At 36.7% G+C, this 16,561-nt stretch overlaps 1 protein-coding gene across 3 annotated transcripts in view; it reads left to right on the top strand.

Moving 5' to 3' along the window:
• Positions 1–16,561, top strand: part of LOC128204210 (arfGAP with SH3 domain, ANK repeat and PH domain-containing protein-like) — a 48,694-nt gene that overhangs the window by 10,604 nt on the left and 21,529 nt on the right. For all 3 annotated transcript variants that reach the window (XM_052905594.1, XM_052905596.1, XM_052905595.1), the window contains 10 exons: positions 1,788–1,967; positions 2,858–2,957; positions 3,816–3,864; positions 4,390–4,559; positions 5,717–5,850; positions 6,380–6,465; positions 6,621–6,801; positions 8,798–8,889; positions 9,146–9,332; positions 13,746–13,814. In XM_052905594.1, coding sequence (XP_052761554.1) covers positions 1,788–1,967; positions 2,858–2,957; positions 3,816–3,864; positions 4,390–4,559; positions 5,717–5,850; positions 6,380–6,465; positions 6,621–6,801; positions 8,798–8,889; positions 9,146–9,332; positions 13,746–13,814 — 1,248 coding nt within the window. The remainder of the gene's footprint in view (positions 1–1,787; positions 1,968–2,857; positions 2,958–3,815; positions 3,865–4,389; positions 4,560–5,716; positions 5,851–6,379; positions 6,466–6,620; positions 6,802–8,797; positions 8,890–9,145; positions 9,333–13,745; positions 13,815–16,561) is intronic.

Raw genomic sequence — 16,561 nt, forward strand, 5'->3', positions numbered from 1 at the left:
CGCTGGTCTGGAGGATTGTGGGTAATGTCATTGTTTTCTACTTGTAGATGTGTTGTCAAAAAATAACGAATTACCATTAATGTTGTAACCTATTGTTGTATGATGGTAAGAATTATTGTATTTTCAGACTGCACTTCTATTATAAAGCTCTGTGATATTAAAAGTAAAGAAGTTATTGATGCTACTACAGTAAAACTGCTGTAACTCAAACAGGCTGTAACTCTAGAGCTGCTGATTGGTCAAGATCATTGCTAAGTCCAGACGTGTATGCCTTCTATTATCATATAATTTATTACTGATGGTAACTCAAGCCTAAATAAACTGAGTACTGGAGCACCATTGCCAGGCCTGAGTACACAAGTCATACACAAAAGCTTAAGAATAACTTGAGGTCATAATTTAACACTTTTTCCTGTAAGCATGTTCCAAAATGTACAATTAACAGGTGTTAAAAAATGTGCATGATGTAAAAATTGCAATGACAAATAAAAGGAAAATTAATGAGGTGTGAAAAGCGATAATCACTGTTTAGGAATGGTCTGTAATTCATTGATAGACTTTTGAGAAGATAATAGTGAGCTGATAATGATTGAAATATGACTACCATAATGCCATGTCATTTTCAATTATTGCTTGTTTAGAAAATGTGCTATTCATTAACTTTTTTTTTAATTTTTACTTTATCACATTAAATATATGACAGCCTTTGAACGTAAGAACAATTTACACACGCATGAAATAAAAAGTGCCAGTGTGAAGTAAACAACGGGTATGACAAAGCATGCATGTACCTTGTGTTGGCTGAACAAGAAAAATAAAAATGCAAAATAATAGTAAGTATTTGATGTAATTTTAATTTTTAATAATGAAATAAAAGTTAAAGATTTAAAGACAAATATAACTATGGTATAATACTACTAGACATGGTTTGACTTCCAAATAAAACATTTCATAAAGGTCTGAAATGGGTTGTTCAAAACAATGTATTACTCGAGGTTTTTTGTTGGTCCCAGGTGTCCTCGAGTTATTGAAGTTTTACTGTAGTATATATTGTGATATGATTCATGATAACACCAATATCAAGACTCATGTTTTTTAAACATTAGAACAGTCCTTTTTTACAAACCAAAATATTTTGATGAGTCTAATTCCTTACCATGTTTAACTCTGGTTTATTTTCTTTTATGTATGCTCCTTATTCATAAACATTTAACTTTTATATAAATGTTTATACATAAACTAATGTTTTTAACAGTTAATCTATATAACAGAAATATGACATATACTTACTTTGAGGTTTTGGAAATCTGCAAATAAAAACCTAAAACTGAACATACATCGGTGTTTAGAGTCTTTGTATCATTTCTGTATCATCTGGATTCTGCAGAGGGACTTTTTACTATTTGGGAAAGAAATATCTTCTTTCACTGTCAGAAGTCAAGATAATCATACAAATATTGGTGAACGACCGACTCAACCTTTTAATAAAAACATATGCCATTTTTTAACTCATCATACAGTAGTAACTGTATAATTGAATTAATTTAAATAATGATATCAGAATCAGCTGTATTTATAGCCCTCATTTAACCTATCATTTGTTATATTTATATTAAAGCAATTCTATTTATAACTCATCTGTTCTATTTAAAGCTCAGCAGTTCTTTTGATTGGTCAACTGTTTAGTTTCCATTTATAACCTTCCTTTGCTATATTTTGATCATCAGTTCATATACTTAGCATCAACTTTGCACACACATGTATATAACTTGGAGTTCTATTTATAGCCAAGCTCCTCATCATCTGCAGCGACCGGTTACCGGCTACACCAGCTGCAGGGCAACAAAAACCACGGGTCCACAAAGGAGGGTTTCCTCCTAAAGAAGAGTGAGGGCATGTTGAAAAAGATGTGGCAGAAGCGCAAGTGCGCCATTAAGGACGGGATCATGAGGATGCATCATGCTGATGTGAGATGCCTCATGACTCATTTAAGGGAATAAAATCATGTCCCTTGAAATAGGATCAAGCCAAAGCTCCATTTTGTTTAAGTAAAGTTTGTGCACTGTCATTTATTGGACCAATTCTTCCCTTATTTTGAATCATGATAAACTATGTTAAAAAAATGGGATAAAATCAAGTTTAAGTAAGTAATTGACCACACACCATTTGTCAATCAAAATCAATCTCTAAGTTGACCATTGGTAGGATAATATTTTGTAAATTAATTTAATCACATGGTTGTATTATCCAATGAATTAACTGGTAAACCTCTGCCAAGAGATCCAGACAAGTTAAGCAAATTGCTTTTGCGCCTAGTCAATTAGGCTACCGGTAAATTATATAGGTTCTTAAGCTTGTTTAATGCTTCAGATTCTTTTGAGAAATTGGGGCCTGAGCTTAATCAGAATTGGGAGTTTGAGTGACGACACTGTGCCTTAATTAGTGATGACACTGTGCCTTAATATTTGATATGGAAACTACATGTATGATTGAATTCATAATGTTAATGAATGATTGTATGCTGGCTTCAAATAAATAAAATCATGTGTCCATGAAATGATTAGAAATTTTACATTGACCAGAACAAGCCGACTGATGGTTTTCAGTTTATCTGACTTTTGTATTCTATTGTTATAGGATTTGTACTTAAGAATTTTACCGTAGTCTACCTATTCCAGGACTATGCCGGAAAGATTTGTCATAATTAAAAGTTGCATACAAAAACAATATTGCTGGTCAGTTATAAGATGAGCAAGGTCCTTTTGCCTAGAATTTGAATTGAATTCAATATTGATTGTGTTTGAAACTTTTAAACAGGATAAAACTTATTGTGACATTAATATGTACGTAATTTCAGGAGTCAAAGGAGCCGGTATGTCTCAATCTGCTCACATGCCAGGTGAAGCTGGTCTCTGATGACCCAGGGAAGAAATGTTTTGACCTTGTCTCTAGTCATGGTGAGTCATACGACAGAAGATTAACCATTCTCATGCTTGGCATGGGTCATTTCCCATGTTCTTTAGCCTGTGAAATGACTTCTTCAATACACTATCCAGCTCACATTTATTGATAAGATAAGAATACAAAATGATTTTTAATCAAAAGTCTAGGAATTATTGAGCTGACTAGTTTAAGAAATGTCCATGTTTCAAAAGATAACGTATTCAACCAAATATACAGCACATATTCTTTCAGCGTTAATTTGTCTTAGAAGAACAGTTCAAGCAAATTCAGATGTGGCTTGCTCATGGTTAAAATGTCATTTTATAAGATAACCAAACATCACCCCCCAGGCATTTAATTGGGAAATATGATCATTAGGATGTGATGTTTTCAACATGAGGGATTGAAACATTACACAAAATAATACTTAGAAATATGCTGCTTTGAGCAATGAAAATGAAGATTATATCTGGATAATTATTTTACTGCATTTTATATGTTAAGATTTTTTCTAAGAAAACTGCTGTAATATATGTCATGTGGTTATTGTTATAGAGTTTATACCGCTCTGGCACATAAGCTGTTGTTGTTGTTTCCTGTCATTTTAAAGTGTATTTAAATACCAAAGAGTCACATGAGCTATAAGTGACTGCAGTTTTCAATCACATCAAGACTAATTTATGATACATTTGAAATTTAAGTAATAATCCGCTGGTGTTTATTCAACTGATAATTTGTTGTCTTATCAGTAAACTCACTACAGTATATATAATTTCATATTTGCTGACCATGCTTAAGATGTTTTAAAAGTGGTTAATCATTTTCTGAAGAACAAAAGGATGTATCCACGCTGCTTATAATTCCTGTTTCAGGCAACAGAACATACCATTTCCAAGCCGACGATGAAAAAGAGATGGAACAGTATGTACAACAAGTTGCTATTTCTTGTATGACAGACCCATTGTAGTTTATATTAACTTACTTGAGTTTGACTGTGAAGACAGTTGAAAGCTGATATATATGAATCATTGTCAAGTCAGTTTTGGACTCTTCCTGGGTAGAAACCAGGACTGTTGTCCTTATGGAGAAATTATGATCAAGTACCCCATGGTAGGGATCAAACCCACATTCTCCTGGTTGAATGTCTGACACCTCTACCACTAGACCTAGATTGAACTGAACAGATATGTCTCATGTCAGTGAATGTATCAAATCTAAATAAATATAATCAAATTATCATGCTATTGAAGTGAATAAACATATCTGGCCTCAGCAAATGTATCACCTCTAAATGAATATATCATGCCTCAGTAGATATAACACGTTGGAATAATTTCGATGCCTCTTTATTCGCGTTATATGTTCATTGCAATGCACATTTTGTCATGTATTGTATGATATGCATTTACAAAGTAAACTTGACTTGAATGAACATGTCTTATTCAGATGGATATCCGTGTTAAGCAATGCTAAGGAGGAGGTTCTACTGAAAGCCTTCCAGGACTCAGGCTCCAATGTCACAATGAACGAACATGTGCGTGAACTCACACGGAACATCATCGAAAGGATAGAGAAACTCCCCGGCAACAAGACTTGCTGTGACTGTGGGGCGGCTGGTAGGTGCAAGTATTCAGACTTCATAGAAAAACATTGTGCTCTTATCTATTGTGCAAGAACACTTTGAAATGTGTATCTGTGGATAGAGTTGCTGACAAGAGGTCAACCAATGGATATTATATTGAAGTAATCAGACCTACAAACATGTGATGCCGGGTGACTTCTAATTTGGGTAGCAAATTGGCATATTTGAAATATAGAAAAATTAATTGTAATTTGCGACATTTACTTTCACTTTGTGTCTTCGGGCTTGCAGTAAATATAGTCCAAGTTTTTCATTGGTTGAGATTTTCAAAAAAATGAAAGAAAATAGATAATAGATTTTATGTGCAAAAAAGATTGTACAATAAATATTACTATCATCAAATGACAAACAAACTTTTGGGAGCTTGAAAGATTGCAAAATAGGTCATGTTAATTCTGATTACAGTTGGGTAAAGGGGAAATATGCCAAATGTAACAATTTTATGTAAAACATATTTTGGGTAATTTTTTTCACATATTAGTAATCAGCAACTGATACCCTTTCAAATGATAACAAAATTGCATTGGGTAACCAAGATTCAAAAATAATATCACGGTTAATGCAGCTATCAGAAAACTAGCTTATTTTTTGGGTCAAATACCTTATAAAACATGTTTTAATGCAGATCTTATAGTATTTGATATATCGGACATACTTTGGACTATTTATGATTGAAAACCTAACTTTAGGGCAAATGTTAACAACATGTATTTGTAATCAAAGTGTTTATTGAGGGTGTCAATGCAAGAGAAAGCTTATACAGAGAAATAGATGAAATAATGTCTGTCTTGCATAGAAATGGCAATATTTATGAGGTTCTTTTCTTTGAAGGCTGAGCCCATTTACTCCATAAAAAGGATATAGGACTAGCCCCTGTTTTTTTGCAGAGCCCCCAATATGAACCTGGTTCTTTACTGAGCCCATTTCACAGGGTCAAAGCAAAAATAATTTATCTTCTTCTTTATTTGATACTCTTAGAACCTTTATGTTCACCCTATGATTAAAAAAATCATGAATGTCAGAGTCATATGAGCTCTGAAGATCACTTGCATGTATTACTGCATTTCTCTTGGGAGGTGGCATGGAAATGAAGGCTCATAGACGAAGGTTATTTCTTACCCTCTGTTTTAGATCCGAAATGGCTATCTACAAACCTTGGAGTGTTGATCTGCCTGGAGTGTTGTGGGATCCACCGAAACCTGGGCGTGCACATCTCACGAACACAGAGTCTCGAGATAGACCAACTTGGGACTTCGCAGCTACTGGTAAATAAGTAGGGGTTCAGGAGGGAGGGGGGAAAGGACAAAAATGGGAAGGTAGTATTATCTGTTTGTCCTGGATGATCATGTCGCACAATTATAGTCTTTTGATAGATGACAAATTACCTCATAGCTACTGGTAAAAACAGAGGGGTTCAGGGCTTTGGAAAAGGGACAGGGCAAAAGAGGGTATCTCTAGTAGCTTTTTTACCCGGGTGTGACTGTTACACTGAGTTTTGCAGTTGACCAACTTGGAACCTTAAAGCTACTGGGGAAAACAGGGGAGATGGGGAAGGGGAGGGGTATACTATCTTCTGTCTATTTTGGGCATTAAAATTATACACTACACATGGCATTTTTTATACTTGTGAGATCATTACATTTAAGTTAAACAAATTTAATAATGTTTATTTATATAATATACATTTTGTTGTTCACAAATGTGAAGTCATAAAATATATCATGATTTTGTACACATGAAGCCATTGCTTCTCCCTACAAAGGTATTTACCTCTTATGCTTGGCCCACTTCCAGCTTGCCAGAGTGATAGGGAACGACTACTTCAATGAAGTACTGGAGGCGAGACTCACAGGAACAAAACCAAAGGCAGACAGTCCCATGTGAGTGTTGTGCTTATTGGAATGCCAACTTTTCTTTTTCATTAATGTGAATACAGTTATGTAAGTGAATTTGAGTGGCATTACATTCAACAGTGCAAATGATTTTTTGAAAATGTTATGCCATTCTTGCATCATTACTGTCTCTTTCTTCCCAGGAATGAGAGGGAGGAGTTCATTAAGGCCAAATATGTGGACCATGAATACACGATCATCACATGCAACGACATACGTGAGTTACAGCACGACTTCCAACAGGCGATACAGCAGCGTGACCTCCAGTCCATTATCCAGGTGTATGCCGAGGGGCTCGACCTCATGACTGTGTTACCAGACTCAGTGAGTATTAATGATATGATCCATCTATGTGTGATACACCAGCGCGACCTCCAGTCCATTATCCAGGTGTATGCCGAGGGGCTCGACCTCATGACAGTGTTACCAGACTCAGTGAGTTTTAATTATGATCCATCTATGTGTGATACACCAGCGCGACCTCCAGTCCATTATCCAGGTGTATGCCGAGGGACTCGACCTCATGACTGTGTTACCAGACTCAGTGAGTATTAATGATATGATCCATCTATGTGTGATACACCAGCGCGACCTCCAGTCAATTATCCAGGTGTATGCCGAGGGCCTCGACCTCATGACAGTGTTACCAGACTCAGTGAGTATTAATTATGATCCATCTATGAGCGATACACCAGCGTGACCTCCAGTCCATTACCCAGGTGTATGCAGAAGAGCTTTACCTTATCACTGTGTTACCAGAGTTTTTATGATCTATACATACGCAATTTACCAGTGTGATTTCCAGTCTAGGAGTACACGGAGGGGCTCGACGTTATGACTGGTTGTGGTAGTCTGTGAATCTTAAGAGGTACAAAGCATACAGTTATTGTATATATGGTGGGAATGACATTAAGAAGCTAGTACTACAGTCCATTTTTTCTCAATGTAAGATTGACCTTCAGTCAAAGGTGTATAGATGTACATGTAAGTGTTAAACCTTATCCCTGTTCTACATGTTGTGACTTATTTGTTTGTACATGTATGGCACTGGAGATCAATTTAATTTTAACAGTTCCACTCCTATTACTTCAGACATAAGAGGAAACTGCTCTTGTATGGAGCATATATTGAAGTAAGTTGTGAAAAGCTTTGAATTCATAAGATACATAGTTGGTTGTACCCTCCCAGAGATTTTTTTTGGCTAATTTTAGGGCTGAATATCAGCCCTTTCCCCTCGCCAAAAAGCCTCCAATTTTCCCCAAAACAGAAATCATTTTTCCCCTTTGTCCTGAGTTTCTCTTTACTTTCAATTTAAACCTGCAAAGTTAATTTTGCATTTCATTGAAGTTACTTCTATTTCATACATTTTTTGATAGTAAACTTTCAGATATTATCCATCCTCGTATTCGGTTAAATCCGGTCCGGGTAACCGCAAAATAGCCAATATTTGTTTACAGTCTTTTTTACCGTGAATATTTTGCAGGACGCACCGTTATTTTTCTGCTTCTGATTTTAATTTTCTGTTTTCTTTCAGTTTTTTGTAATGCAAAGTACTCTTTATCCTGACAATTGTTGCCATAGTCGATGAAGTATGGTATTCAGTAAACAACAGCAGTTTCACAGCGTTGAAGGAAATTTATTTATGTGTGTTTTAAGTATCTCAATGTTTTGTACTCAACTGTTTAGTTCTAGATAATGACTAAATTAGATTTTGAGTGCAAAACATACACAGACTTCAAGTACATGGACACACAATTGACAACCAGTTTAAACATGTTGTCGTGAGTATTGTTCACAGTGATTTGGTGGTATTGTTTTGAATTCAAAAATGCATTTCTCAGTATTCATATTAATCATCAATGTTTAATACAAGAAGATAAAAAAGTCAGACAAGCTTGTTAATGGCTGTCTTGCATCACCGTGTTATAGAAAAAGTCTGTAAGGACACATATAACATAAATTATAATAATTTCAGTAAAAGCAGAAAATGAAATCTTTTATAAGTCAAATGACCATGTTATAATTTTCCCAATTTTTGGACTTTTCACGCTAATTTTCCTAATTGAAAAGGCACAGGCAGTAAAATTATTTTGAAAAAAAATCACTGCCTCCAGTTTCAGAAGGGTTAAGAATGGTGCAATAGTAGTAATGTGTCTGGAACCTACAAAAACAAACCAGGTGGTTCAACACATTCACTGATAATGGTTGGGCTAACCACCTAGGAACAGTCCGTAAAACAAGAGGTTTAGATTGATTGAGGAATAAACCTCACACATGTCCCATCATTTATCAACAATAGTGAAACCAAAATTATTTTCAGCCTTTGGAAGAGACCGCCCTCCATCTTGCCGTTGCTCAGGAGGACGGGACCTCACTACCCATCGTCGACTTCATCATCCAGAATTCCAACATGTATGTATCTGCTGAATAGGTAATAAGTTTCTACGAGAATGAAATCGCTGTCACTATATCCCATCCATGTGCATGCTCACATTTGATTTGGAAGAGATAACAGACTGAAATTTCTGAACAGAGATAAATCAAATTGATAGAAAAATAATTAAATGATGAAATATAATTATAACTACTAATAAAATTCTAAAAACCACCGTAATGCATATGATGAACCCTGTGTCCCTTTAGCTCCCTTCGACGCCTATATTTACAGTAACAGCCTAGGCCGTCAGACCCGGGATGGTAACACGTCTCTACACCTGTGTGCCATACTTAACAAGACAGAATGTATGAAGTGTCTACTGCGGACCAAGCCAGACATCGCGCACATTAAGAACAAGGGCGGACATACTGCTCTTGACATCGCCCTGGAGAATAACTTCCAGCTCTGTGCTGAATTGGTAAGAGTTGAAATTTCACTATAAAAGATAATATATAGAATTGAAATTAATTATACCCCCACAAACGAAGTTTGAGGGGGTATATAGGAGTGAGCTTGTCGGTCGGTCTGTCGGTTTTCATGGTTTCCGGACGATAACTCATGAAAGGCTAGACAGATTTGAACAATTTTTGGTACACAGGTGTAACATCAGAAGATACAGGTCAAGTTCGATATTGGGTCTGATGGGGCCAAGGTCAAGGTCACTGTTACTAAAAAAAGAAAAACGGTTTCCGGACGATAACTCATGAAAGGCTTGACAGAATTGAACAATTTTTGGTAAACAGGTGTAACATCAGAAGATACAGGCCAAGTTCGATATTGGGGCTGGTGGGGCCAAGGTCAAGGTCACTGTTACTAAAAATAGAAAAACGGTTTCCGGACGATAACTCATGAAAGGCTAGACAGATTTGAACAATTTTTGGTACACAGGTGTAACATCAGAATATACAGGTCAAGTTCGATATTGGGGCTGGTGGGGCCAAGGTCAAGGTCATTGTTACTAAAATTAGAAAAATGGTTTCCGGACGATAACTCATGAAAGGCTTGACAGATTTGAACAAGTTTTGGTACACTGGTGTAACATCAGAAGATACAGGTCAAGTTCGATATTGGGGCTGGTGGGGCCAAGGTCAAGGTCACTGTTACTAAAAATAGAAAAACAGTTTCCGGACGATAACTCATGAAAGGCTAGACAGATTCGAACAATTTTTGGTACACAGGTGTAACATCAGAAGATACAGGTCAAGTTCATTATTGGGGCTGGTGGGCCAAGGTCAAGGTCACTGTTACTAAAAATTGGAAAACGGTTTCCGGACGATAACTCATGAAAGGCTTGACAGATTTGAACAATTTTTGGTACACAGGTGTAACATCAGAAGATACAGGTCAAGTTCGATATTGGGGCTGGTGGGGCCACGGTCAAGGTCACTGTTACTAAAAATAGAAAAACGGTTTCTGGACGATAACTCATGAAAGGCTCGACAGATTTGAACAATTTTTGATACACTGGTGTAACATCAGAAGATACAGGTCAAGGTCGATATTGGGGCTGGTGGGGCCAAGGTCAAGGTCACTGTTACTAAAAATAGAAAAACGGTTTCCGGACGATACCTCATGAAAGGTTAGACAGATTTGAACGATTTTTGGTACACAGGTGTAACATCAGAAGATACAGTTTGGTGCACAGGTGTAACATCAGAAGATATAGGTCAAGTTTGATTTTGGGGCTGGTGGGGCCAAGGTCAAGGTCACTGTTACTAAAAATAGAAAAACAGTTTCCGGACGATAACTCATGAAAGGCTTGACAGATTTGAACAATTTTTGGTACACAGGTGTAACATCAGAAGATACAGGTCAAGTTCGATATTGGGGCTGGTGGGGCCAAGGTCAAGGTCACTGTTACTAAAAATAGAAAAACGGTTTCCGGATGATAACTCATGAAAGGCTAGTTTTTCTTGTCAGCAGTGTAACTTCTAAATTACTCAACAGATTTAAATAAAACAATACATGCATGATAAAAGAAGATGCAGTGTGCAGTAACCTTGGAGTTATGGCCTCTTTTCAAAGGAATGGTTTGCCATTCCTGTGTCCAGGCGGCATTTGGGGGTATTCGTCACTCCTGTGACAGCTCTAGTTATTAGTTGTACTAGACTAGTTCACTTATGACATTTTGGGAGCTAAGTTGTCATTTCTTCGTTCTGTTTCCAGCCAAATCTGTAATGTTATTTTGGTCATGGCACCATATCAGGGATTAAGCTTGAAGAATTTTAACACTAGACTATTGAGAAATATCCAAATTCGAACGATCTTGAAAGTCCCACAGTCCAGAAAAAGGGAATTTCAAGACTTGTTGAAATCTTATTAGAAATAAATATTATTATTACTGTGAAATCATTGATATTCATGTGCTTGAAATTTCGTGGTTTTTCGAAAAAAGACAATTTTGTTGGTACTTATATGTGTGGATTTTATTTATTTTTATTATGCCCCCGAAGGTGGGCATATTAAAATCGCACCGTCTGTCCGTCCGTCCGTCCGTCCGGCTCTGTAACTTTCCCTTGTATGGACAGATTTTAAAATAACTTGCCACATGTGTTCCACATACCAAGACGACGTGTGACGTGCAAGACTCGTGTCCCTACCTCAAAGGTCAAGGTCACACTTAGTGTTTATTCACAATGGAGTGCTGCATATAAGGACATAGAGTATAGGTTGTCGTGTCCGGGCTGTAACTTTCTCTTGTATGGACAGATTTTAAAATAACTTGCCACATGTGTACCACATACCAAGACGACGTGTCGCGTGCAAGACCCGTGTCCCTACCTCAAAGGTCAAGGTCACACTTAGTGTTTATTCACAATGGAGTGCTGCATATAAGGACATAGAGTATAGGTTGTCGTGTCAGGGCTGTTACTTTCCCTTGTATGGACAGATTTTAAAATCACTTGCTACATGTGTTCCACATACGAAGACAACGTGTCGTGTGCAAGACCCATGTCCCTACCTCTAAGGTGAAAGACTAAGTGTTTATTCACAAGGGAATTCTGAATATAAGGACATAACAGTGTAGGTTGTCAAGTATGGGTGGTATTTTTTTATGTTCAGAGGCAATTTAAAATAACTTGCCATATGTATTTGACACGTAAAGGCAAGATCAACTTTTCATGTACTGACCTTGTTCGTAGGTCAATGTCACATTCGGGGGCATTCGTCACATACTGTGACAGCTCTTGTTGTTTTTTTTAAATTCAAGCTGCTACCCAAAATTGTCTGCAAATTCACCATGCGTCGATCTCATGCTATGTATCATCTACGTCACGCAGTTTATGGCACTGCAATGGGACAATATGTCAATTAGTCCAGATACCCATGTCAATTATTGTTTGATCAGTAATTAAGGGTCATGAATAGCGATGCAACCACATCAAGGATATAAAAATAAATAATGAAGCCATTGAATGTCATTTAAGTATTTTTGCAAACTATGAACACACAGGAAGGGTTTTTTATTAAATAATTGATTAAATATTTTATCAAAGAAACAAATTTATGTGACGACCCTTAAACACACAAGGTTAATAATCGGTATGTTTTGAGGTTGATAATGAGCTTGTTTTAATGTTTCGACAAGGCCAAACAAAAATACTGAATGCAAGTACTTATAATTGACTTCAATTTATTATCTTTGAGGCAAAGTAATATATAATGTAAAAAATATGTATGTTAATAGTAAAACAATGATTTATTGACTTACATGTTGTATACCATGAACATGTATATTAATGCTAATACATGTATACTAGTGATGAAACGATTATCGAGTACAATCGATTAATCATCGCTGACAATGCGATGTCGGCGACAATTAATAGTACTTGTCCAAAATCGATGTCGCTAATGTTACTTCCGGTAACTACTTATATTTTTGTGTGGCAAATGTCGAGTAAATGTCATTTTTTTCGGTAAATTCTTGTTAAGTTCATTTTAAAAAGGGGGTCACTCTCTTACACAAATGCTACGAATGTAAACACTTTCGCTTTAACCTTATAAACTTTCCCAAATTTCAAATGGTCTTTTATTGTTTATATATTCCACAAAATCTTCTTCAATAACCTGTCTCTATGGTGTAGTGGGTCCGGTCTTACCTGCAAATACCGGGGATCCCTGCTCGATGCATTCTGTTTTCGAAACCTTTTTTTGGTATCGTTTGTAATTAACTAAAAATGTTCAATATATTAGGTTATTGAATGTTAAGCTGGTTCACAAATATATGATATGCTTTTACATGGATAAAATGCTAAGATAACTTACTTGATGCGGATTGCATCATTTTGCAATTGATGTGCAGTTATTAAGTACCGGTATGTTTTGTGTTGTTATGTTTTTTTCGTTCAGTTATTAAAGACAGAAAAAAATTATGGAAATTTACTTACTGTTGCTAAAAGCTAGACTATAGCATCACACGTACTGATTCCAGGTTTAACCATTTAAATGATTATGATGATACAATGTATAAAGAATGTATTCCTTCGTGATATTATGAATTTCGATTATTGTCCAATAGTAAATGGAAATGCTTGGTCCGATTCGATTCGATTATCGATAGCAAATAGAGTCTGATTTTCAAACACTAATATATATCCTCTACATAAACAGTAAGATTTTAGAATTAGGTCAAGTTTTTGTTGGGATCTTGATTTCGTGGATTAGCCAACCCACGAAATCCACGAAAAATTAATGTCCCAGGAATATTTATGATTTCACTGTTCAATTAATACATACTTTATAATTATTAATCTTCTGTATTGGTGAGGGGCTGAAATTGTTATTATTATTACTATTATTTTTATTAATTAATATTCCCTTTTTCCAGTTGAAGGCAGCTATGGCAGGAAAGAAGGACGTGTTTGAACACATCAGTATTGAGTGGGACCTCATAACGGTAAGTTTGAACACATCAGTATGGAGTGGGAACTCATATAACGGTAAGTTTGAACACATCAGTATTGAGTGGGAACTCATGACGGTAAGTTTGAACACATCAGTATTGAGTGGGAACTCATAACGGTAAGTTTGAACACATCAGTATGGAGTGGGAACTCATATAACGGTAAGTTTGAACACATCAGTATTGAGTGGGAACCTATAACGGTAAGTTTGAACACATCAGTATTGAGTGGGAACTCATATAACGGTAAGTTTGAACACATCAGTATGGAGTGGGAACTCATATAACGGTAAGTTTGAACACATCAGTATTGAGTGGGAACTCATATAACGGTAAGTTTGAACACATCAGTATGGAGTGGGAACTCATATAACGGTAAGTTTGAACACATCAGTATTGAGTGGGAACTCATAACGGTAAGTTTGAACACATCAGTATGGAGTGGGAACTCATATAACGGTAAGTTTGAACACATCAGTATGGAGTGGGAACTCATGACGGTAAGTTTGAACACATCAGTATTGAGTGGGAACTCATAACGGTAAGTTTGAACACATCAGTATTGAGTGGGAACTCATATAACGGTAAGTTTGAACACATCAGTATGGAGTGGGAACTCATAACGGTAAGTTTGAACACATCAGTATGGAGTGGGAACTCATAACGGTAAGTTTGAACACATCAGTATGGAGTGGGAACTCATAACGGTAAGTTTGAACACATCAGTATTGAGTGGGAACTCATGACGGTAAGTTTGAACACATCAGTATGGAGTGGGAACTCATATAACGGTAAGTTTGAACACATCAGTATGGAGTGGGAACTCATATAACGGTAAGTTTGAACACATCAGTATGGAGTGGGAACTCATGACGGTAAGTTTGAACACATCAGTATTGAGTGGGAACTCATAACGGTAAGTTTGAACACATCAGTATTGAGTGGGAACTCATATAACGGTAAGTTTGAACACATCAGTATGGAGTGGGAACTCATAACGGTAAGTTTGAACACATCAGTATGGAGTGGGAACTCATAACGGTAAGTTTGAACACATCAGTATTGAGTGGGAACTCATGACGGTAAGTTTGAACACATCAGTATGGAGTGGGAACTCATATAACGGTAAGTTTGAACACATCAGTATGGAGTGGGAACTCATATAACGGTAAGTTTGAACACATCAGTATTGAGTGGGAACTCATAACGGTAAGTTTGAACACATCAGTATGGAGTGGGAACTCATATAACGGTAAGTTTGAACACATCAGTATGGTGTGGGAACTCATATAACGGTAAGTTTGAACACATCAGTATGGAGTGGGAACTCATATAACGGTAAGTTTGAACACATCAGTATTGAGTGGGAACTCATGACGGTAAGTTTGAACACATCAGTATGGAGTGGGAACTCATAACGGTAAGTTTGAACACATCAGTATGGAGTGGGAACTCATAACGGTAAGTTTGAACACATCAGTATGGAGTGGGAACTCATATAACGGTAAGTTTGAACACATCAGTATTGAGTGGGAACTGATATAACGGTAAGTTTGAACACATCAGTATGGAGTGGGAACTCATAACGGTAAGTTTGAACACATCAGTATGGAGTGGGAACTCATAACGGTAAGTTTGAACACATCAGTATGGAGTGGGAACTCATAACGGTAAGTTTGAACACATCAGTATTGAGTGGGAACTCATAACGGTAAGTTTGAACACATCAGTATTGAGTGGGAACTCATAACGGTAAGTTTGAACACATCAGTATGGAGTGGGAACTCATATAACGGTAAGTTTGAACACATCAGTATGGAGTGGGAACTCATGACGGTAAGTTTGAACACATCAGTATGGAGTGGGAACTCATGACGGTAAGTTTGAACACATCAGTATGGAGTGGGAACTCATAACGGTAAGTTTGAACACATCAGTATGGAGTGGGAACTCATATAACGGTAAGTTTGAACACATCAGTATTGAGTGGGAACTCATATAACGGTAAGTTTGAACACATCAGTATTGAGTGGGAACTCATATAACGGTAAGTTTGAACACATCAGTATTAAGTGGGAACTCATATAACGGTAAGTTTGAACACATCAGTATTGAGTGGGAACTCATATAACGGTAAGTTTGAACACATCAAGTATGGAGTGGGAACTCATATAACGGTAAGTTTGAACACATCAGTATTGAGTGGGAACCTATAACGGTAAGTTTGAACACATCAGTATTGAGTGGGAACTCATATAACGGTAAGTTTGAACACATCAGTATGGAGTGGGAACTCATATAACGGTAAGTTTGAACACATCAGTATTGAGTGGGAACTCATATAACGGTAAGTTTGAACACATCAGTATGGAGTGGGAACTCATATAACGGTAAGTTTGAACACATCAGTATTGAGTGGGAACTCATAACGGTAAGTTTGAACACATCAGTATGGAGTGGGAACTCATATAACGGTAAGTTTGAACACATCAGTATGGAGTGGGAACTCATGACGGTAAGTTTGAACACATCAGTATTGAGTGGGAACTCATAACGGTAAGTTTGAACACATCAGTATTGAGTGGGAACTCATATAACGGTAAGTTTGAACACATCAGTATGGAGTGGGAACTCATAACGGTAAGTTTGAACACATCAGTATGGAGTGGGAACTCATAACGGTAAGTTTGAACACATCAGTATGGAGTGGGAACTCATGACGGTAAGTTTGAACACATCAG

Source organism: Mya arenaria, chromosome 10 (assembly GCF_026914265.1).
Source record: "Mya arenaria isolate MELC-2E11 chromosome 10, ASM2691426v1".
Lineage (NCBI taxonomy): Eukaryota > Metazoa > Mollusca > Bivalvia > Myida > Myidae > Mya > Mya arenaria.